At 28.5% G+C, this 25,013-nt stretch overlaps 2 protein-coding genes across 2 annotated transcripts in view; both read left to right on the top strand.

Moving 5' to 3' along the window:
* Positions 1 to 75: 75 nt before the first annotated feature.
* Positions 76 to 16,468, top strand: LOC113371184 (xanthine dehydrogenase/oxidase-like). Its single transcript, XM_026611827.1, is given in 23 exon segments — positions 76 to 104; positions 3,199 to 3,242; positions 3,347 to 3,516; positions 4,826 to 4,986; positions 5,559 to 5,715; positions 5,781 to 6,209; positions 6,462 to 6,564; positions 6,625 to 6,752; positions 6,822 to 7,112; positions 7,191 to 7,352; positions 7,422 to 7,544; positions 8,878 to 9,196; positions 11,218 to 11,401; positions 11,552 to 11,735; positions 12,163 to 12,358; positions 13,837 to 13,986; positions 14,325 to 14,524; positions 14,774 to 14,902; positions 15,000 to 15,133; positions 15,312 to 15,465; positions 15,626 to 15,818; positions 16,185 to 16,301; positions 16,401 to 16,468. Coding segments are annotated over 23 exon segments (3,825 nt in total).
* A 2,279-nt stretch (positions 16,469 to 18,747) lies between these two features.
* Positions 18,748 to 25,013, top strand: part of LOC113371183 (xanthine dehydrogenase-like) — a 13,662-nt gene continuing 7,396 nt past the window's right edge. The window contains 7 exon segments of the mRNA XM_026611826.1: positions 18,748 to 18,775; positions 21,709 to 21,878; positions 23,633 to 23,793; positions 23,891 to 24,041; positions 24,202 to 24,630; positions 24,750 to 24,852; positions 24,915 to 24,940. Coding sequence (XP_026467611.1) covers positions 18,748 to 18,775; positions 21,709 to 21,878; positions 23,633 to 23,793; positions 23,891 to 24,041; positions 24,202 to 24,630; positions 24,750 to 24,852; positions 24,915 to 24,940 — 1,068 coding nt within the window.

Genomic DNA, 25,013 nt, shown 5'->3' with positions numbered 1-25,013 from the left:
CGCTTTAAGCACTACGCGAATGATGCCAATTAGAGGAAATGAAAGAATAACCTACCAGATCCCCTACATGAAATAATGACTAACGGTTGTTTCCGTGAAGGAAGGTTTTTGGTGATATCATTATTATTGAGTCCGACATATCCAGAAGAAACACTTGATAATAATCGGGAAAGCATTTTCTTCTATATGTAAACAAACTTACAGTGGCGAACTCATGACGAAGCTCATTAACGCGCTGACTCTGTGTGAACAGGGTTGCGTAAATCGACGTTTTTTCAATGACGGCTGCACCGATTTCAAAAATTTAAAAGCCATTCGATGCATCTCGATGAGGACTAGCGTTTATCAATTTTGTGCGACGATCGGCCTAACCGTTTCTTCGTAAATAGCAGAAATCGATTTTAAAAATTCAAAAACCGTTTGAAAGATATTGGTGGGAATCGACCTGATTACTTTTGGTTAAGATCGGCCGGGCTGTTTTCTTGTAATTATAAAAATCTTGTAAGTATTAATTTTTTTTTCGACGATTTTTATGATTTTTTATGGTAAATACCACAGTCTTATAGATCATACAAAAATATTACGGCCCTACGGCAACTCGTTTTACTTGGAAAATTCGTTAAAGTTCGCAAAAATTAGCATCGTTTTTTTGACATTTGTCAAAATTAGACATTTGATCGGCGTTTTCTAAAAAACGACTGAACTGATTTCAGCAATTTTAAAAGCTATTTGATGTATCTCAATGAGGACTATCGTTTGTCAGTTTTGTGCGAAGATCTGCTGAACCGTTTCTTTGTAATTTGGAAAAAAGTGTTAAAATTTTTGTCCATATTTAAGCTCATACTACCGAATCGATTTTAAAAAATCACAAACTGTTTGAAAGATATTAGTTGCAAATGATACTGATTAGTTTTCGGTGAAAATCTACCGAGCCGTTTTCTTGTAATGAACTGTTAAGAAAAAAATTTAAGCCGATTTTTATGGAACTTTTTTGGCGATATATATGGTCTTATAGAACTTACTGAAATATTACGGCCTTACGACAAGTAGTATAATTTTAAAAATTTATCAAAGTCTGAAAAAATGAGTAGTTTTTTGGCATTTGTTAATATTACAATTAGGGGATTTACTTGGTATAACAAAAGTAGTACTTATAAGTACCTACATACATATTTAATGAACATACCTACCATTAAAGTCCTGCGGAAACGGATTCAATTATATAAATCGTTGATTTTTGAAAATTTGCTTTTAGAAATACTCCGAGTTAACGTGTTCGTAAGTTTTCAATTATGTGTAATAGATCCACTCGGCATACTTTTTTCGCTCATAAATTAATTTATTATTTTTTTATTGATTAGGTCGATTATTTACACATATCGGGAAGTTCATGTAACTTGCCTCAAGGCTAAATACCAATACCAACTAGTTTTGTATTGATTAAGTCGATTATTTATAAAGTACACATATCAGGAAGTTTATGTAACTTGCCTCGAGGCAAAATATCAGTACCAATTTATTTTTAGTTCAAATAAAATTTAAATATTTAAATATATAGTCCTTATGTAGCAATCTACTCCGTGTTCTTGCGTACAATAAACTGAAACAAATTTCGTATATATTTACTTGGGTCAATATATGCATTTATTAGACTATTTTCTTGTTTATTCTATTTTTATTTATTATTTTATTATAACATATATTATAAATATATTCTATTATATGAATTTATAAGCACTAATAGTTATGAAACATAGAAAATGCAAAATCGTATGCAAATTTATTTTATTCGACCTATACATAAACAAAATAAAAAATCTAACTTGTTTTAAGTCGTTTGTAAAATGTCCTTGGTGTAAAACAGCTCTTACAACTAGTTCCCTCTATAACAATAATTGATTAGAAATCCGGATGCAAACTAGGTGTTGCATTCATAATCGCGCTCAGTATGTTGTGGGAATTCGCTCGATATACTTATATCATTAATTATGTTTTTAAATTCCATTAATTGAAAGCGTATATTATATGTGCTATGTGAGTAATGATAAAAGATAATTTTACAAAATTTCAGAGTTAAAAACACAATTCTTATATGAAACCGTTCAAATAAATGCTTTTGCTGGCTTAAAGATCAACTTTCACTCCTCATAATGCTTGTTTATGTTTGATGTTTTAAATGCTTGCTATTATTATTCAATTTTCGATTGTTTCTCCTATAAATAAATTAATCCATCATAATTAAAATTAATTAATTTTTCATGTGACCTTTTGTGCATAGCTAGTGTTAGTGTTATGAAAAAAGTTAATTGTACAAAAACCGGATTTTGCAAATAGAAATCTCTGTATAAGTAATACTCAAGTAATAATTCTATATAGTTGTAAATATATATATATATATATATATATATATATATATATGTGTGTGTGTATATATAGATGATGGTATTATTTATATTCACGTATTATTATGCATTTGCAGATTAATCCACATTTTGTTTTTGGTACTCCTATAAATATGTATAAATATCTCGTATTACACAAAACAATGTTCAATGAAATGTAGCTAACGACTAATGTATATATTCATATATTTTATCAAACTTATATACGAAATTAATCATAAAGATAAGAAGTCGCGTAGATTGTTTTTTTATAGTTAGCAGATAAGTGTAAAACTTTTCGGTAAAATTTTGGTCAAAAATCCTGAACTGTTGGACATAGTGGAAATAGTGTTCATCAGTTTTAAGCAAAGATCGGCCGAGCCGTATTTAATTTACATATACGTAATTTGTAAATGAACATCATAAAATATGTAGAACTATACCTATCATAAAAATCAGTCAAATTTGGAATAATGAGCATTTTTTAAATTTATTTACACATATTGGGAAGTCCAAGTCACTTAATTAATTAAGGCAAAATGCCACTTGCACCTAATTCATAAATAACACAAGTAATTTATACAAATACTAAACACAAAATTATGCGTTGTTATTGTATAACATTATGTCGATATATTTTACACTACTTAATATTAAGCTTCTATTTCCAAAAAAAATCAGAAACAATTTTTTTTTGTTATAATCTTTAAATCACGGTAAATCTTGTAAATTAATGACATAGTTCGGTATGTATTATGTAATAATTAATAACTATATAAACATTTTTGTTACAACTCAGTTTTTACAATATTTTCAGGGCTTCTGAACTTAAATTTATAGTGAATGGAACTTTGCATAAAGGTATGAATTTGTAAATATTTATAAATATGAACTCATAGAAACGTTTATCTATTGATATAATATATATTTTTCAAATCAATAATTATGAAATATTTTTATTTAAGTTCCAACAAATATACCTGCCGATACATCGCTGAATGTATATCTCCGTCATTATGCTGGACTGCGCGACGTCAAAGCCATGTGCCACGAAGGCGGATGTGGTGCCTGCATCGTTTCGGTTAAAAAGACACATCCGATTACTGAGAAGACTGTCAGCATGGCAGTTAATTCGGTTAGTATTAAATCAAAACAATAATTATATAATTTTCTTCGTGATATCATATGTCTGTTATATAATACAATCTCATGAACTCTCAATGAAGGTAAGAACAGTGGCGGCGTTAGGCATAATATCTAATATGTAATAGGTAAATGCTTCCAAATTGATAAAAAGAAAATTTTCTGAAAGTTTTAGCTCTGAATATTAACTTTAAAATAGTCCGCACTCCAATCAAATTTTCTTGTTTCTTTTTCTTAAGTAAATACTTATAAAGTATAACAAATGTATTCTGAGCGGATAAATAGATATTAATTTGGAAATATGAACAAACAACACTCTTTTTTGTACTAATTTATTAAATAATAATTTTCACAAACGTTTCGAGACTAGGTTTGTCTCATCATCAGTGTGTTATAATTTAAAATTTAAAATATGGAAACCTAAATTAGCATTATGTGTTATCCGTTACAAGTCGTTCAATATACTGTCTTCTGCCCCACCAACGATCGTCGGATGTATATCAAAGTATATAATTATTACGTATAAAGTATGTATATCAATTTTTTTTTGTTTTATTATACATAGCGAACTATACTCACAGTACATTCAGCTACTACTTAATCAGGTAAATTTGATTTGACAGCGTGAGAAGGATCGCTATCCCACAATAGCACCTTCTCAGATATTATGTGTTTTGATGTATTAAATCATAGCAGATTCTTTTTTTGAGACGCGGGAAAGGCTTGAGCAGATCACAAGCTAATTGGTTTGGATGACCACTTAGACGAGCTTTGTATCTGGAGCAGTAATGATTAATTTCTTCTTCTTGTTGGAATTCTGAGATCTTGATGTATTAACCAGTTTGGGACATATTTTGGAGAGTTTGCGATTTCTTTAAAAAATTTCTTCTAGAACCTCTATAGAATAGTTATGTTTGATTTACTGGCCGCACCTCATAGTTGTAGACCGTAGGACCATATTGGTTTAATAATTGTCTTGTATATGAGGAGTTTATTTTCTAATGAGACTTGTGATTTCCAGCCCAGTAGCCAATTAAATTGCCTACGTGCTAGTTCGAACTCAAATTCATCACATTTTTGTTGTAATTATTTTATTTATGATAAAATAAGCAAATGCAATGTTATTCTCAAAATTTTGATTCACTTGTCTCTAAGTTATAAAATTCTAAAAACAAATAGAATTTTACCCATGTTATTTCCATAAGAATTTTTGGTTGGAGTGCGGACTAATAATACACATGTGTTTCTCAACATGTGGGCTTATCTTATAAAAATGTTTGCTTGTATAATAAAAATTACAGTGTCTGGTTTCGGTATATTCTTGCCATGGATGGGAAATAACAACTGTGTCTGGTCTTGGAGACAAAAAGACTGGCTATCATACTCTTCAAACGACTTTAGCTAGATTTCACGGAACACAATGTGGCTATTGTAGCCCAGGAATGGTCATGAATATGCACAGGTGAGAAATTAATCTTATAGACTAATCAAATTATTAAATTAAAGACAGAAAAACGGCATTTCTGTACTGCTTTAAACCGCAAACTCTGAAAAAGTGGCTTTTTTTCGACATCCACATATTTTCTAAAATATTAATAATCGTTTCTAGTGCATTTTTTAATTTACAATCATGAATACTACTTCAATAATTTCATTTTATTTATTGCAATACTAAAAAATGTCTAAATAGATTTTTTATTCTTTTTGTTATCAATATTCTCAACAATATCAATATTTTTTAAATTCCTTTTCAAATTCAACCTCTGCTAATTTAATCCCTAAAGTAAAACAATATTTTAGATGAATAGCGATCAACAACTTTGTTAAATGTTATGGTCACTTTGTGCAAAAATACTGCTTAAATTCAATCTAAATTTAAATTTCACATGCTATTTCATTTTCTACCTTGTTATAAATAATTTTTTGCTATATTGGATTAGATAAACTTGGGCTATATCGATTGTTATTAAATTAAACTCAAAGTGAGATTTGAGTTCGTTTAAATAACTAAAATTGGTTATATTTACTAAAAAGTTCTTTTTTTAATTTAGTTTGCTGGAGGATAATAGATACACAACAATAAAATTCATTTGGTGGAAATATATGCCGTTGCACTGGTTACAGGCCTATAATGGATGCTTTCAAATCTTTAGCATCAGACGCCGATCCAAGTATTTCCAAAAAATTTATGGTAATTATAGATAATTTTTGACACCAGTTTTTATTTGTGCATTTTACTGATGAATAATTTTGCAGGATATAGAAGACTTGGATAAATTAAAACGTTGTCCGAAGAACTTGGATGAATGTTATGATTTTTGCTTTCTTCGTGATCAAACAATAAAATCATATGATATCAAAGATACTACTTGGTATAAAGTACAAAAAATTAAAGACATATTCCAGATAATGTCAAAACATAAATCACTATCATACATGTTGGTGGCCGGAAATACAGGAAAAGGAGTATATAGAATAAAAGTTCCACCAAAAGTATATATAGATGTTAATGAGGTGAATGAATTGAAAGAACAATCTATAGATAAAACCATAACATTAGGAGCTAATATTAGTTTGACAGATACCATGAAATATTTATTGGAAGTAGGCGGAACAGATGGATTTGAATACGTATTGGAGATAGTCAAACACATTGATCTGGTGGCTAACGTACCTGTTAGAAACGTAAGTTTTTTAAGTTTTATAATATGTATGTCAATTATAATTTAAACAACGTTTAAAGTAATACAAAATTTTTGTTGAATTTAATAATAATAGCAAATGACATAAAAATCGCATATGAACGCATTCATAATTAACATCGCACAATGCTGATTAGCATATAAGAATACCGTGCAAAAAGAGGATTAACTATGTAATATATAGCTATAATATTATTCATTAGAGTATTTATTCAAGAAATTTAATTTTATATAGATGGGGACATTAGCTGGAAACCTATCCTTGAAGCATCAGCATCCAGAGTTTCCTTCTGACATATTTCTGACGTTGGAGGCAGTTGGAGCATTTCTGAAAATAGGTATAATTATCAATATTTGTATATTTGACTACTTAATATTTAATATTGCAATTTTTGTAGTCGATTCCGCTGGCATGGAATTGGAGGTAACGCCTGCTGACTTTTTGAAGTTAGACATGCACAATAAAGTAATAGTCAGTATAATTTTATCACCGATTTCAGGAAATTTTGCTCTTAAAACTTACAAGGTATTCAATCTTATATTAATTTGATAAATACTGTTTTTGATGATTTTGATTTCAATCTGATGTTTTTAGATAATGCCTCGAGCCCAAAACGCTCATGCTTATGTAAACGCTGGTTTTTATGTCAGATTTGATAATTCTACTGGAAATGTAGATAACGCAAGAATTGTTTTTGGCGGCATAAACCCTAATTTTATTCATGCTTCAAAAACTGAAAATTTTCTGAAAGGTGTCAATATTTTTGATAATGGCGTTTTGAGAAGAGCATTGGATACACTGAATTCGGAGCTATCCTTAGATCATGAGCTACCTGATGCTTCACCTGAATATAGAAAGAATTTGGCTCTATCGTTATTTTATAAGGTTATCTCTCACTAAAAATAAGCAAAAAAATATTCAAAAATAATATATAAAACACAAATTTATTATTTTTTATTACAGTTTGTTTTAAATATGTGCCCCGAAAAACTAAAATCATCTTTAGTCATGTCAGGAGGTGAACTTTTGAGTAGACCATTATCTTCTGGTCAACAAAATTATGATACAAATAAAAATCTATGGCCGTTGCAACAACCCATCGGAAAACTGGAAGGAATTGCTCAAGTCAGTAGAAAGATATTACTATAGAAATAATTGATCAATTTATTTAATTAATAATTTTAACTAATTTAGTGTTCCGGAGAAGCAGAATACATATGTGATATTCCACCACAACCCAATGAGTTGTACGCATCGTTTGTTTTGGCAAGGAAACCATTGACTAAGATTGCTAATTTAAACGCGAAAGATGCATTGGTAAGATGTAATAAATTAAAAAAATATAAATAATTATAATTTAAAATTATGCTGCGCGAAATATGGAATGTAAGTTATTAAACTAGTTAACTTCCGAAGGAGAAGTTTATGTTTTCATAAAAAATTCGATTCGCTAATTTTATGTTTTCTCGACAATTCAAGCCATTCTGAATCGAATGAGACCAAATTTGGAAAAAGTGTTTGTGTGTGTGTGTGCGTTTGTGTGAATCTCGATGAGGACTAGTGCTTATCCAATTTGCGCGACGATCAGCCTAGCCGTTTCTTTGTAAATAGCAAAAAAGTGAAAAAAAATTTTGTCCACGTTTTAGCCCGCAGTCTGAATTGATTTTGAAAATTCAAAAACCGTTCGAAAGATATTAGTTGGGAATCGTGTTGATTAGTTTCTGGTAGAGATCGGCCGGGTCGTTTTCTTGTAATAAAGTGTTAAAAGATTTTTTTTCAACGATTTTTACTTTTTTTTGGACGGTAGATACCATAGATCATAATAAAATATTACGGCCCTACGACAAGTCTTTTAATTTTTTGAAATTAATTAATTAAATAATTTAATTTGGAAATTTGCTTTTACAAAATAATCCTGGTTAACGTGTTTATTTGTCTTGAATCATGTGTAATAAATCCACTCGGAATACTTTTAATCACTCATAAATTAATTATCACAATAAAAATACACATATCGGGAAATTCATCTAACTTGCCTTAAGGCAAAATACCAACTAGTTTTGGTTTTGCTTTAGAATTTTCTATAACAACATGAACAATTTTATTTTTCATGTCTGACGATAAGTTGAGAAGTCTAGAAAAATTAGAAATATAAAAACATTTGGTATTTCTTAAATATGTTGCACAACTCTATTTTTTTGATAATAAGTACTGCAATTCTTACGATATTTTTAAGTCATGTATATGAGATAATTTCTTGGTCATAACAAAATAAACGTAGTAATATAATAATACAAATAATAATTTATTATTTTAATTATTATGCAGTGATTACAATTAAAAGTGCTTACAAAATTAAAATTTTCTGTGACCCAACATTTCACATAATATTAATGAAAATGAAATTTTAATTATCTTCAAAAAAAAAAAACAAATAACATAAGCACTATTTCAAGTTTTCTTTTTACAAGTAATTGAATATTTTAATTTGTTTCTTTTAATAATTATCAAGTCTCACAACTACTCCATTAGAATTAGAAAATTAGGTGTTAAATAATTGCAATTTCATTTATCATATTTGAAAGAACTATGTTAGTTATAAATAAGTTATAAATGACTTATAAATTTTGTTGTTTTCTTATCTGTGTAGGATTTGGAGGGAGTAAAGGCGTTCTTTAGCGCTAAAGATATACCAGGCGTCAACACATTCACCACCCGCAGAATGTTGGGCATGATCGAGGACGAAGAAGTGTTCTGCAGTGGAAGGGTCCGCTACTACGGACAGGCAGTGGGCGTCATAGTTGCCGAAACGCAACATTTGGCCGATAAAGCGGCGAGTATGGTTCATATGGATTACATACCAGATGAGGAAGGAAAAAAAATATTTGTAGATGTGAGAGATATTTTGAAAAATGAAAATACACCGGAAAGAGTGCAGAGAGATGCTCATCGTGAAGCAACTAATAAAGGTATAACTTAAAACTAATTAAGGTATAACTTAAATTGAAGTGTGTTGTTTGTAAAAATAGCTTTTTTCGGACATTGCTGCAATTAATTTGACAATATTATCAATATCTATTAGTAAGGTGACCATTTGTCCCGGTTTTGTCCGGGACAGTCCCGGATTTCACTTTCTGTCCCGGGCGATTCTAAAAGCAATATTTGTCCTGGATTTAGATATTTTGTCCCAGATTGTCCTGGATTTTCGAAAAGTATAAATTTAAACTGTTGTTTCGCAATGGCTTTGTAAACATCAAATAATATAATATAATCAAGTGATAAACAATCAATTATATAAAAATGATTAGCATATATAATGTTGGAGTATGCTTATATGAAACAACACGTTATGAATGAGAAAATTGGCGAATGCAAAGTTTCAAAAGCGGGTTAAATAGTTACGAAAATTAGCAAAAATTATGAAAACGAACTTTCAAACTGCCATAATTGCTAATTTTTACTAACAATTATTTACAAAATTTCATACAAGGTTTAAAAGCGAAAAACACGTATAAAGTTCTTACTAAAAGTCAGTAATTCTTATCAAATAAACTGATTCATTTTAAATAAAACTTATTTTTGTTTTATTACTAAATGATATTTGTTATTTAGCATAAAGCTTTGTCCTGGATTAGCATAAATAAAAATTGCTGTCCCGATTTTGACTTAAAAAAATACTATTAGATAATTTTTTATATTAAAAATCTATCAAGTATAGATACGCAAGCCATTGGGCTGCCTTCTACAAATGAATATAAAAAAATGTATAGTTGTTTGTGTAAAGATGGATTACTTCATTAATAGTAATTAGCGTTTTAGAGGTTTTGGAACATTTTGGCATATCTTAGAAAAATTGGATGTATATGTGTGTGTACGTATGTTTGGATACAATTTTTCACCACGATTTTGTGAACATGAATCGACCGATTTGGATAATTCAAAAAACATTTGATTCCTATTGACAAGGAGACGTGCTAATTAGTTTTTGACAAAGGCAGGTTCAGCTGTTCCAAATTCAATTAAAATTATTTTTATTGGATAGTATGCAATATGAGTTATAAGTCTTTGCATAATTATTTATGAAAACATTACATTTTAAATATTGAATAAACCTCTATTACGCCTTATAACATCACTTAAGTTATATTTCAACCCTTTGAAAACAATTGAAGCAAACTAGCGGAGCATTTACCTTAAGGCATCGTGCCTTAAGGCATACTCCAAGAACTTTCCTTACCGAAAATATAAAATTTATGAATTTTTTTTTTAAACTTCGAAATATTTTTTTTTTAATTTTAAACCTTGTTTCAAAGTAATCGCGTTGAGTTAGCTACGTAGAGACGAACTATCGAAGCGCGGAAGCGCCGCGTTGCATGTTCGCGGATAAATAATGGTACGGACCCCATAGAAATGTAAACCGTTTTTAACCGCCAAATGGCATTTTTCGCTTTTTATATTGGATCTCCGAAACCGCTAGACCGGCCTTCACAATAATTTTAACAGTTCTTCATTTTGTCAATACAAAATTGACTTGAATGTTTTCTGAATCAAAATCGGACGCTCCGTTATCTCAAAAATTAAATTACCATTTTTTGCACTTTTTGCTCCGTATCAAAAATCTCTTTATTGATTAGAATTTTATACCATTATACTATAAAAATATTTTATTAAGATGAATATGGATTATAGACAGATTATAGCCAAATTATGCACTGAAAATCATTGTCCTTGTCTTTATACAGAAAATATTTAACTAAAATCATTAATTTATGTATTTTATATAAAAAAAATCTTTAAAAATAATTGTCATTGAAAGGTTTCTTTCTTCGAATATTCTGTATGAAGGCTTTAACTATCCCTCCTGCTAATGAGGAATTCAACAAACTCATGCATTCAAACTACATTTATATATAAATAGGGTTTATATCAAATCATCCTAATAATAAATATATGTTTTTAGTATATTTTATTATAAAAATAATATTTTCAGGAACAAACGTTGCCCATATGTTCATCGGATCTCAGGACATGGGCAGTCAGTACCATTACAGCATGGAGACGCACGCAGTGGTGTGCGTGCCCAAGGAGGATGGCATGGACGTTTATCCTGCTACTCAATGGATAGACGCTGTCCAAATGGCCATTTCTGCGGTTCTTAAAATTCCTGAACATAGGTAATTCGAAATCATACATTTCAATGGGTACGAGAAAGTTTTAGCTTCATAGATTATCGTACAAGTTGCAAATATTTCTTATTTATCATAAAGCTCTATAATAGTAGAAAAAAGTTAACAAGGTATTATATTTTTTTTATCTAATTCAAGGATTAATGTCCAAGTCCGACGATTAGGCGGTGCATATGGAGTAAAAATCTCAAGAGGAAATCAAGTTGCAGCCGCTTGTGCTGTTGCCGCTCACAATTTAAATCGTCCTGTAAGGATGGTTTTAAATTTAGAAGATACCATGGATACCATAGGGAAAAGATATGATTGTGTAAACGATTACGAGGTATTAAGATAAATAATTTAATTATGATTTGAAAGATATTTCCAAAATTTCTAGGTTCTTGAAGAACAACATTTACAATTTATAATAACTTAAATTAGTTTTACAACAATTTGAGTTAGTTATTTAGAAATTTTCTTAGCAAAATATCCAATAGGTACTCTTAATATTAAAATTTGGTTTTATTTTGAACAAAGTATACATTATACCTTTGTTTTCTATTTAAAAAAATATTCCTCTAATTCAAATGATGATCATTGACCCCATTGAATTAATATGGATAATATTTACTGAGCGATTTTTAAAGTAATCGTAGTCAATATTTATTTCTGAATCCCCTCATTATTATGCTTTCATTTCAATTTTTTATATTTACTTTTTCTTAAAATTTTTGTTTTATGACTTATATTCTAAAATCATTATTGACAAGGTGGCTGTGGATGAAAAAGGCGAAATTCAATACTTGACGAACAATTTTTACCAAGATTATGGAAGCTCGCGTAATGAAGGGGTTGTTGGAAGTACAATGGAAATGTTTGGAAATTGTTACGACAAAAGTAAATTTACAGTTAATGGATTCTCAGTTTTGTCTGAAAAGCCTTCTAACACGTGGTGTCGAGCTCCAGGTGAGTAGACGCATGATTATTCTTAAAAACTAATTGCTTTTTACGGATATATTGTGTTTGCTGATTTAGTGCTTATATCTAATATATTTTATTCACAAATAAAATGAAGTAAAAAGATCAAAATGAAAAAATGTGTTAGTTAGGATAATTTCTTAAATTTGTTGCATTTTACGGTTGAAATATGCGTTTTGCCTGTTGTTTCGTATATATGCTTTATCATTTATTTAAGAATTTAGTAATAACTGTAATAGATAAATTCACATAAGAATATAAATATAATAAAATAACAGAATTTAGTTTAAAAAAATCTGACCATGTCTATGTTATTCATGCAAGTAGTATTGACTTGCTCCAACCTTCTGCAATTTGTAAATTTTTAGATTTAATTTTTTTTTATTATCATATAGATATTACCATACTGATTAGTTTTCTGTTTTCAAAAAACGGAAGAAGGAATTTCCAAATACTAGAAAATAACTTGATACAGTCAAAAATATTACAAAACTTTGCAAATTCTAAGCAAATTCTAATTAGATTTTCAACTAAGTTCTAACGGTTCTGACTGCATTCTTATTAGATTCGAGCTATGTGCTGCCTAGATTCCCATAAGATTTTTCTAAAACTCTCAGTAAATTCTTATGTTAATTCTTAGGTATTTAATGATAGTTTGCGATAGATTTTTTTTAAAATATATTGAATTTAAAATCCATCCAAATTAATCAAATGCAGAATAACTGATGTAAAATTCTAAATCATTTAATTTTATTTCGAGATGTAGATAATTCTTGTCAACTAACTTAGTATATAAATATATTATAGAAATATATATAAAATTTTAAAATTTAATATAATATATATATATATATATATATATATATATATATATATATACGAGGTGTGTTCAAAAAGTACCCGGAATTACTAATAATTAAATTTCGCGGGTCTGGAGTGTCTGATTGTCAAATTTTTTTTTTTATTGTGTTGGTATACATGCCCCTAAAGTATGATGAAATTTTCAGCTATATTCACTGTTTACTTTGTCTGTGGTAGTCGCTAAGGTTCGACGTGTTTTTCTGAGCTCGGCGATTTTTACAATGGAAGAATTGAAAAGTCAAAGAATTTGTATTAAATTTTGCGTAAAAAATGAAATAAAGTGTTGCAAAGTGCAAAAATTCACCAGATATGGCTCCGTGTGACTTTTTCCTATTCCCAAAGTTGAAGAGACCCATGAAAGGACGGCGGTTTTCCTCGATTGAAGAAAATCGCTGAGAGTGCTCAAGGACATATCAAAAAGTGAATATCAAGGGTGCTTCGAAAATTGGAAAAAACGCTGGCATAAGTGTATTATATCTGGGGGGGACTACTTTGAAGGGGACCACATTAATGTAGACGAATAAATAAATATTTTTTGAAAAAACGAAAATTCCGGGTACTTTTTGAACAGACCTCGTATATATATTATAAAAAATATTAATTAGGTAGCACAGAAGGCATCGCCATGATTGAAAACATAATGGAACATATTGCCCATGTTTCTGGAGTGGATCCTTTGGACGTAAGAATTGCCAATTTTCGGGACGAAAATAATCTTGTAAAAGAATTAGTTGGAGATTTTCGAAAAAAAACAGGTTTGTCCACGGGATTAAATAAAATTTTAAAAGAATTCATGCATATTGAAATTAGAAAAATACTATTTATGTTATTATTATTTAGTTTTTTATTATATTACAGAACATTTTATTATTATTATTATTTATTGCATTCAATTATTAATTATTTATTACTCATCTAATTTAACTAATTTTTTTATAAATATTTTGATATTTAGATTTTTTTAAGTCAATGATACGTGTTTTGTTTCTGGTAATACTTTTCTATTCAAAATTCTGATTCTTTTTACATATTAAATTTAACAAAAAAAATTAGCTAAGATAAAAACTAGATCTTTTTCTCATATCATTTACAGAGTATGATAGTCGAAAAGTTGCAATAAATGAATTTAATGAAAACAATCGTTGGCGTAAACGAGGCATAGCAATAGTGCCGATGTCCTACGCCCTGGACTACTTCGGCAAATTTTCGGCTGCCGTCTGCATTTATCACGGAGATGGTTCAGTGGCAGTTACTCATGGTGGCATCGAATGTGGCCAGGGAATTAACACAAAAGTATAGTAAAAGATATACATATTATAAAATAGACACCAATTTTGTTTAGTTTACAATTTTTGAATATTTGGATATAAGACATTTTAATCGATTCATCTAAATTCATTTGTTCAACTTTATAGATTAAAAATAATATATTATATTTTTTATTTATTTATTTTTTATACATATTGTAATTTTAAATGCATAAGAAACAGTTTCTCCTTAATCAAAATAGATGTATTTCCTTATGCTTTATTATTTTTTTAGGTTGCACAAGTTTGTGCTCACATTTTAGGTGTGCCTTTATCTCAAGTTTCTGTGAAACCAACCAACAACCTGATCTGCCCCAATGCATTCACAACTGGAGGATCAGTTACAAGTGAAGCTTGTTGTTTTGTACGTAAATAAAATTTAACATAAGTTTTAATAAAAATAATATTAAATGAAATATTCCAATATCACTTTCCAAATTAATTGAATTCATAATTTATAGGCCGTTATGGAAGCTTGCAAAACACTATTGGAACGTTTGAAACCTTTTCGAGAGAAACTCGGTGAAAAAGCTGCTTGGAGTGATGTTGTCGAAATGGCGCATTTGCAAGATGTAGATCTACAGGCAACCCATTCGTAAGTACATTTTCTATATTATTTTAATGAGATGATCACTTGGAAACAGGAAGATATTTAGTCTGATACGAGAAAAACGAGAAGGATTTAACTATAAAAAACAGGGATTAAGGGCCTAAGATTTAATCTTGATTATATATTTAACGAATTTATAATGTCATTTGTAATATTTTCACAGGTTTACTAAAGACTCATCACCATCTTATGAAATAGCTGGCTTAACTTGTTGTGAGGTAGAAATTGATTTATTGACAGGAAATCTCATGATTTTACGTGTTGATTTACTAGAGGACACCGGAGAAAGTTTGAGTCCTGAAATCGATGTCGGCCAAGTAAATTGGTTTTCAAACTATATTTCACATATATAATAATTTTATTGATTGAACTTTCAAAATAGACCAAATACATTTTTCTGGAACATTATTTAACTGCACAATTTTAGTTTTAATCACAAAGATCAAGCTTATTGCTTTATGAATTATATATTTTCAGGTGGAAGGTGCTTTTGTTATGGGTTTAGGTTATTGGCTGAGCGAACAAATTATTTATGATAAGAAATCAGGAGAATTAAAAACTAATCGCACATGGACTTATAAACCACCGGGCGTCAAGGATATTCCAGTTGATTTTCGCATAGAATTCACAAGAAATAATAAAAATCCGCTTGGCGTTTTAAGATCTAAAGGTAATGCTTTTGTGTTAACTATGTTTTCATTATAAAATTTTACATTTATTTACATCAGATTCTTCTGAAGTTATTAACTATGACCAGCAAGTCTTATAATTTTTCTCCAAAGCGACAATTACTGATTTTTTTCAGCTATTTCAAAATTATACTGTATTGTAATTTAAAATATTTTTAATGAATTTTTGCATTCTTGTAACCAAATGAATTTTCTGTTTATCATTTTACTAAATTATTACATGCTACTAGAATAAACTTTAACTATACTTGAATAGGCATTACAATATTTGGTTTATTGGAATATTTTTTTAAAATATCACTTAATAAATTTGTAATATTTATAATTTTAATTCAATTTCTAATTAGCAACCGGCGAACCCGCTTTTTGCATGAGTTTTGTGGTTGTATGTGCAATTCGACATGCTTTGAATTCTGCTAGAAAACAATCCAATGGAGGAAAACCTGCTGGGTGGTTTTCTTTGGGTAATATTGTTCTATATAATAATACAAATATAATAGTTTCCTTCTTATACATTTAATTTTAAATTTATATTATACTAAATATGAATAATCTATTTTCAGGAGCACCTACTTCCCCCGAGCAAATATTTTTAAATGCTCATATCGATTACAAGCAATTTACTTTGTAATGTAAAATATGATAGAATTATTTTTAGATCATAGTTTTTAAGGGTGAGTATAACGCTAGTTTATAGTTGTAGTACAGTATTAAAAATTATATTTTATAAAATGCTAATAACAATTTTTTAAAACCGGGATGCACTGAACAAAACATTAAACTTAAATTGAATCTTTAAATCTCTAAATCTTTTATAGACTGTAGATTGCATTTCTTGTACTTTTTATATTTTTCATTTATCAGATATATATATATATATATATATATAAACACTATAGATTTTTTTCACGAATTATGCAAATAATTTGATCGCTAACTAACTCATTTACGTTTAAAAATATTTTCATGAAAATATGCAAAACAATTTTGTGCTTGTATAGTATAATTTGTATAATTTTAACGTAAGATACCATTATTTTTAAAAACCACTGATAATTTCTATAGAAGAAATAAAACATTTAAAATTCAATTCTATGAATTTTTGTGTTCTTTTATTATTAGTATAGTATTATATTATTATTTGAAATGATTTTAATATTTTGAAAATCGCTGGTTATTGAATTCATTTTTCAAGAAGATATACTACCTTCATAGTTTATAGTTGTCATTAAAAGAAGAAATTAAAGTTGTCAATTAAAAGAAGATTCCTGTATTTCCACATACATTTCAGCGGTTCTTCTGAAATCCTCCAAAAAAGAGTTAGCGGTTATGATTTAAATAAATTTATCATTAATTGTTTGTCAATTATCGTTTGAAAATTAATTTTCATTCTAATTTTTAAAGTTGCTTTTAGTTAACACATAAAACGTATTAAACAAGCAATTATCGAACTATATTCAGTAAAATTACTTTTAAATTCCTAATTTTAGAAATATGTTCTTTTTTACTATTTTTCATCTGTCTTTTTTCACCCCATAGGCGAAGTAAAATGGGGTTCCAGGGGAAGAACAGATCAATGTCTTATTTTTAATTTCATTGAAATTTTTCGAAATAATAGATACTTTATTCAACCACTGCAAAAACATAAACTTCACGTATACACGGTTAAATTTTTTTTAGAGAACTGTATAACCTTGATCTGGTATTTTGTCAGAAATATTCATCAGCAGAGTAGGAATAGCTATTTATTTGTAAAATTGCATTTCTAACGTAATTTACTTTTTTGTTTACTATTTTTAGTTGTTTGCATCTTTTCCAGGGTGAAGATACAGTTGATTCCTTTTACCCCGGTTACGTGCAAGCTTTAATAGAGGTTATATAAAAAGAGCTGTTGAAGATCAAAGGCTTTTAAGGCAAAATTAACAACACATCCTATAGAACAAATAAATAACGTATATTAAAAAATTATATTAACGTCTCGTAAATCGAAAAATAGTGCTCACATCCAAAAAAAACTAACAATGAAACTACTTTTATTAGGGATTTTTAAATATTGCTGTTTCTATCATTGTAAGAATCAAGGTGGTTGACTGGTTATACATCTTTTGCCCTCAACTTTCAAATACTGCTGATAAAAAAAATCTTTTGGGTTAATATAAGTTCTGATTACAATTTAAAAATAAAAAAAAATAATTAAAAATAAATTAGTCGTAATCACTCATATTTCTAATTTGGACTAATATTTGCCAATTTTTCGTGCGTGTACAAAGAGTAAACAAAATTTACATATCTGTGACAAACGTGATCAAATCATTTTCAGCGCACATATTGTAATTTATTAGTGTTATCTACAGCGGTGCCATATATATATTAGTATCGAATTTAATATTTGAAACATAGATACAATATCAGCGATACAATCAGGATATATGAATTAATAAAATATATTCAATTTCACACAGTAGATATGTAAGTACCTAATGAAGTCTTACTAAAAATTAATTAGAAGTGAAAATTAAAGTAATTTTATCTATTAAATATAACAAATAAATATATTAACAATAAATAAAATTTGTATATATTCAAATATATTTAATTAAAATTAGGTTTAATATTTTTTAGTTACTTCACTGAATTTTTGAATCCCAACTTCGAAGTAATTTTGCGTGCACGTAATTGCCGTTATACAATTCAGTCAAAATATTACAACATTGTATATATAATACAATCACGCACCTTGAATATAAGTAGTTTGAATACCAATTTTTTACATACAAATCTTTACTGATTGTCAAATCTTCATAAAAAAGTAGTAACCGGTTGCTTTTAAGAAGTCTATTTGATATTTTATTATTATATTCGACTTCAGTGTATCAAAACGTTAATCCTGTGCTAATAATGAAATCAATAATGATCAATATTTCTGATAAGTGTCACGGTATAACTACAAAAATGTTTAACAGGTCCCATGATAAAGATGATCCAGTGACTTTGAAAATAACGGTGTGGACTACACAGGTAAACTTTATTTTTTTTTTATATTTAATATATATATATATATATATAACATTATATATATATATATATTATCCAACAAATATCCAAATCAAATAAAAATATTGTCAAAAATATGTTACACCTGGTTGTCGTTGTTCTTACTATGTACCTATTTATGAATCTTTTTCAATAGCAAGAATATTTCAATTTTAAACTCCATATATTTATTAGGAAATATGATAACTAAAATTAATACAATACAAATACAAATATATTTTTATAATACCATTTTCAATTTGGATTTTGGGATCGCGACATAAATTACTAAAAAAACCAAAACCTAATAATATATCGTGGATATACATTTATACGAGTATATCTAATATAAAAATGTGAAACAAATATATGTTTATATATTATATACACATATATTTTTATATATATATATATATATTATATATGTATGTATTTATAATAATTAAAAATATATTATTTATTTGACACGCTTTTTATACAAATTATTAGTTATATAAATAATAGAGCAAATTTTTGTTTATATATACATGTATACATAAGCCCCCGTTTCTTCAACTTGACATCGGGCAGCAGCGATCTGCATTTTCTAAAGATAAAAAAATATGTTTCCAATAGAAAATAAACCCATTTTCCCATTGAAAATAAGCTCAATTTTGAATTAGTTATACTGCTAATAATTACTACTTATTTACTCATTAATTTGCTTTTTCCTATACCAGTATCATATATCAACTCAATAAACTGTGGAAAATGAAAATTAACCTAGTGGTGCATGGCATCGTGTCTTAAGGCAAATTGCAGGGCCTTTCCTCAACCAAAAAAAAAATTAAGATTAAATTTTTTGAATTAAATTGAAAGAATTCGATTATCAAAATTTTTGGAAAAAATTTATCTTTTTAATTTTTTTTTATATTTTGGAAATTTTGAACTTTTTTTCAAAGTAATCGCCATTTGTTAGCTGGGTAAAAACAAAATATAGAAGCGCGTGGGCGCCGCGTCGCAGTATAACAGATAAACATTGGTACGGAACCCATATAGAAATGTAAACAAAATTTGTTCTTATTTTTAAGATATCTATAAAATATGTAATAATTTGATGTGCATATGTCTATATTGATCATTTTTGTCCGCCATATGGCTTTTTTATGAATCTCCAAAACCGCTAGACCTTTTTTCTCAAAAATTATACAATAAAATGTTTTTTGAATCATTCGAATCAGACGCTTTGTTCTTTCAAAAATTGAATTACCATTCTTCACACTTTTTGCCCCGTATCTTAAGAACGGCTGAACCTGCCTTTGACAAAAACTAATCAGCACGTCTCCTTATCAATAGAAATCGAATGTTTTTTGAATCATTCAAATTGGTCGATGCCTGTTCTCGAAATCGTTGACGAAACATTGTATCCGCACATACATACACATACACATACATCAATTTTTTCTAAGGTATGCTAAAATATTCAGAAACTTCTAAAACGTAAAGATATATAAAAATTTTCATTTATTAACTTCCCGTAGGGCAAGTTATAGTAATCGCAAAAAAATCGAAAATGAAAATTTTTATATATCTTTACGTTTCAGAGGTTTCTGAACATTTTGGCATACCTTAGAAAAAATGGATGTATTGTGTGTGGTGTGTGTGTATGTGTGTGTGTATGTATGTATGTGTGTGTATGTATGTGCGGATACAAATTTTCGTCGACGATTTCGGGAACACGGATCAACCGATTTGAATAATTCAAAAAGCATTCGATCCGTATTGATAAGGAGACGTGCTGATTAGTTTTTGGCAAAAAGCAGGTCAAGCCGTTCCGAAGATACGGGGCCAAAAAGTTCCGAAAACGGTAACTCAGTTTTAAGAGAACGGAGCGTCCGATTTTAATAATTCAAAAACATTTCACTTGTATTGACAAGATGAAGAATCTATAAAAATTTTCATAAAGGTAGGTCTAGCGGTTTCGGAGATATAGAGGAAAAAGTAAAAAAATGAGCCATTTGGCGGTCAATCAAAAATGATCATTAGACATATGCACATCAAATTATCAGACATTTTATAGAGATTTAACAATAAGTATACATTTTGTTAACATTCTATCGGTTCCGTACCAATGCTTATGCGTTAGACAGCGACGCGGCGCTTACGCGCTTTATATTTTGTCCCTATGTAGTTAAAGCAGTACGATTGCTTTGAAAAAAAAGTTCAGATCTTCCACAATATGTCAAAATAAAGAAAAAAAATTTTTTTTCAAAAAAAAAAAAATTTTTAAAAAAAAAAATTTTTTTAAAAAAATTTTTTTTTTCAAAAAAAAAACTAATATTTTGTCCAATTTATAGTTTCTCAAAAATCTTATTTTTTCAAAGTAATTTTTTTTCAAAAATGTTTATCGTTTTAAAAAAAAAAAATAATTATTGGTACGGGAAGTTCCAGCAATTTGCCTTAAGGCACGATGCCCTAATTGCCTTAAGACAGAATTCCACTTACAGCTAGTAATTATTTTGCGATTACTATAACTCACCCTACGGGAAGTTAATAATTTTATGTAATTTTGAAGTAATGCAGATTGATTAAGATGGACTGAAGCTTGATAGATTGTGGCCTAGTTTGTTCTACAATGTAATAAATTACATAGTTGCAAGATTATTATTTTAAAAAAATATAGTCTTTAGATTAATTAAGATGAACTGAAGCTTGATAGATTGTGGCCTAGTTTGTTCTACAATATAATAAATTACATGGTGGCAAGATTATTATTTAAAATATAGTCTTTTCATTGGATTAAATAGATAGTTTTTCATAGTCATTAATGTAATTACTGGTAACTGAATTACCATTTAGTTCCGCCTGATCTGCCTCTCGAGACGACATTGAATTTATTTCTTGTCAATCATGCAAATCTTCGAGACACGAAAACAATGTGCCGCGAAGGAGGATGCGGATCGTGCATTGTATCCGCCCGCTACAGACACGCCAGCACTGGGAAAATTGTTAGCTCAGCTGTTAATTCGGTAAATAGTCTATATTTTTTTTAAATCCACACAGATTAATTAAATAGAACATTAATTAATCAAAAAAGTATTATGCTTCATGAAGAATATTAGCTTTATAATAATAACATTTAAATTATTATTGATACATTTGAAGAAATCAAATATTTGTTTTCAACAATATCTATAATGTTTTCTATCTCTACATAGAGAAATATCCAGATGAATAAAATTAAGAACTAGTTGTAAGTTGCATTTTATCTTAAGCCAAAGTGCATGGACTTTCCTAACGTATACGTAATGAACTTAAACAACAAAATGGAGATTCAGATATTTACGTAAAATGTTAATTCAAAAATAAAGCTTCGGTTTTCACTAAATCTAAAAAATTGTTTATAATTTATTGAAATATTTATTTCACTAGAAAATTTTAGTATTTCTAGAATAAATATAGTTTTAAATGTAATATTCTTAAAAAGCTTAACGTACAACAGAATGCTATTGTTATGCACTTTTTTGGCTTTTCTTATCTTTGATATTTAGTGAGATTTTTGCCCAATATTTATTCCACTAAATTAAAATCAATTTTCACTAAAATATAATCAATTTGATTTCCAGTTGAAATCTTCCAGTCTTCACTTATTATATATGTAATTGTATAAATTAAATTAATTGGTTTAACTAAGGTGATCATATCTTTAATGTCAAAATCGGGACGGTAATTTTTGGTTACGCTAATTAGGGATGGGGGAGGGTATATGATATGGTTAAACATGATTTTGGAATGACAAATATTATAAAAATCTAAATGAATCTTTTTTTTTAAATCAGAAATACCGACTTTGAGTAAAAACTTCATTATTCATTTACTATTCATATATCTTTTATTTCATACCTTTCAATCTTTGTATGAAATTCTGTTATTTTTCGAAAACCCGGGACAATCCAGAACAAAAGAACTAAATCCGGGACAAATATTGCTTTTAGAAAAACTCGGGACACAAAGGGGAAATCCGAGATTGTCCAGGCCAAACCGGGACATACGGTCATCTTAGTTTAACACATATGAATTTATTCATTTCTGGTTCTAAAATTGAATTTTATTCAAGTTAAAAGTATGTGTGTGTATATATCTTAAAATCTGTAATCAGTAGATACCTTCAAAAACGTATATAGATGATCGGAATAGATTCTGATTAGAATCGCTTAGACGCACGGTTTAGGAAAATTTTCACTTTTTTGAAATGGGTCTTGCCATTTTTGAGATACACGCACACGTAGTTTTTCCAAATTTGGTCACATTTGATTCAGAATGATTTGAAACGTCGAGAAAACATAAAGTTAGCAAATAGATTTTTCCGCGAAATCTAGAAAATTTTAGTATTTCTAGAATAAATATAGTTTTAAATGTAATATTCTTAAAATGCTTTTAGTATAACAGAATGATATTAATATGAATTCTTTGGCTCATTTTATCTTTGATATTTATAAAAAAAGTTAGGATAATAACAAAAGTCGAATAGGATCTATAAATCACCGACACCTTATATCTCATATCTTATAACTAACTTATGATATTGAATCACATGATTTAATAAATTAATTATACTAAATATTATAAAGTAATATAAAATATTTATTCGATTTTATTAGTGAGCATATATGTTTTTAATTATGTTGCATTATAATTATTATTCGTTTATTTTATTTATATGACCAATTCTGAATTTATAATAAATCAAGTAATTCAAAGTAATGTTTTTCAATACTTTCAGTGTCTAACATTTGTTTATTCTTGTAATGGATGGGAAATTACTACAGTTTCTGGACTCGGTAATAAAAAAAGTGGTTACCATACTTTGCAAACGACTTTAGCAAAGTTTAATGGAAGCCAATGTGGTTATTGTAGCCCTGGAATGGTTATGAATATGCACAGGTAAAATATTCTTCTATTAAATGTATTTGACCATTTGTATGTCATTGATCGATTAAATAAAAAAATTAAGCTAAATTTTTTCTATTTTAATTTAAAGCATAATGGAAGCAAATGAAAACTTGACTATGGCAGAAATTGAAAATTCGTTTGGTGGTAATATTTGTCGCTGTACTGGATATCGGCCAATTCTGGATGCGTTTAAATCATTGGCCACTGATGCAGAATGGTCTATTTTGAACAAAATACAGGTGAATTTGACTTCTAAATTTGTATTATGAATATCTGATTGATAAACAATGATATAATAGCTATGTTGAAATTGAAACGCTTTTTGCAGGCGTCGGTATCGTTTCTATTAGTATTTAGTAAAAATGTTTTATATGCATTATAATTATTAGAGCTTTTTAGGACATTGAGGATATTAATAAAAAGAAACCCTGCCCAAAAACGGGGCTCGATTGCTCAGGCATTTGTGCCGAAAATATTAAGAAAACAATCAAGTATGAAGTGAATGATATTATCTGGCACAAAGTTTCATCAATAATCAACGTTCTGAGGCTCTTACGATTAAATCGAGGAGTTCCGCTCATGTTAATAGCTGGCAACACTTCTCAAGGTGTTTACCGACCAAAAGTAACACCTCATGTTTATATTGACATCAATAATATTCCTGAGTTGAAACAATGTTCAGTTGATAAAAATATTATACTTGGGGCAAATCTGACTATATCAGAAGCGATGGCATTTTTGACAGAAGTATCAGGGATGGAAGAATTTAAATATGTTCAAGAAATTGTAGATCATTTAGATTTGGTCGCAAACGTACCTGTGAGAAATGTAAGTTAGAAAGTTTTCTATTCTGCATAGTTTAAAAACTGCAAGTGTTATATATAAATATTGAATTATTTTAATAGGTTTAATGCCTTGTCTCATGTGATATTGCTATATTTTTTCAGATGGGCACCCTTGCCGGAAACTTATCTATTAAACATCAACATAGAGAATTTCCTTCAGATCTTTTTGTCATATTTGAAGCAGCCGGTGCATTTATTAAAATTGGTAAGTGATGGTATAATAAATGTTTAATTAATTTATATTCTAATTTATATATTTGATTGTAGTCAGTACTTTAGCATCCGAATCTATGGTAACATTAGCAGATTTTTAAATGTTGACATGAAAAAATAAAATTATAGTAAATATCTACCTACCGCCAAGAA

The sequence above is a fragment of the Ctenocephalides felis genome, unplaced genomic scaffold (genome assembly GCF_003426905.1).
Source record: "Ctenocephalides felis isolate EL2017-DRISC unplaced genomic scaffold, ASM342690v1 CF-g0.4_SCAFFOLD_01492, whole genome shotgun sequence".
Taxonomy (NCBI): Eukaryota; Metazoa; Arthropoda; class Insecta; order Siphonaptera; family Pulicidae; genus Ctenocephalides; species Ctenocephalides felis.
The sequence above is the reverse complement of the archived record's forward strand: the minus strand, read 5'-3'. Positions and strand labels throughout refer to the sequence as shown.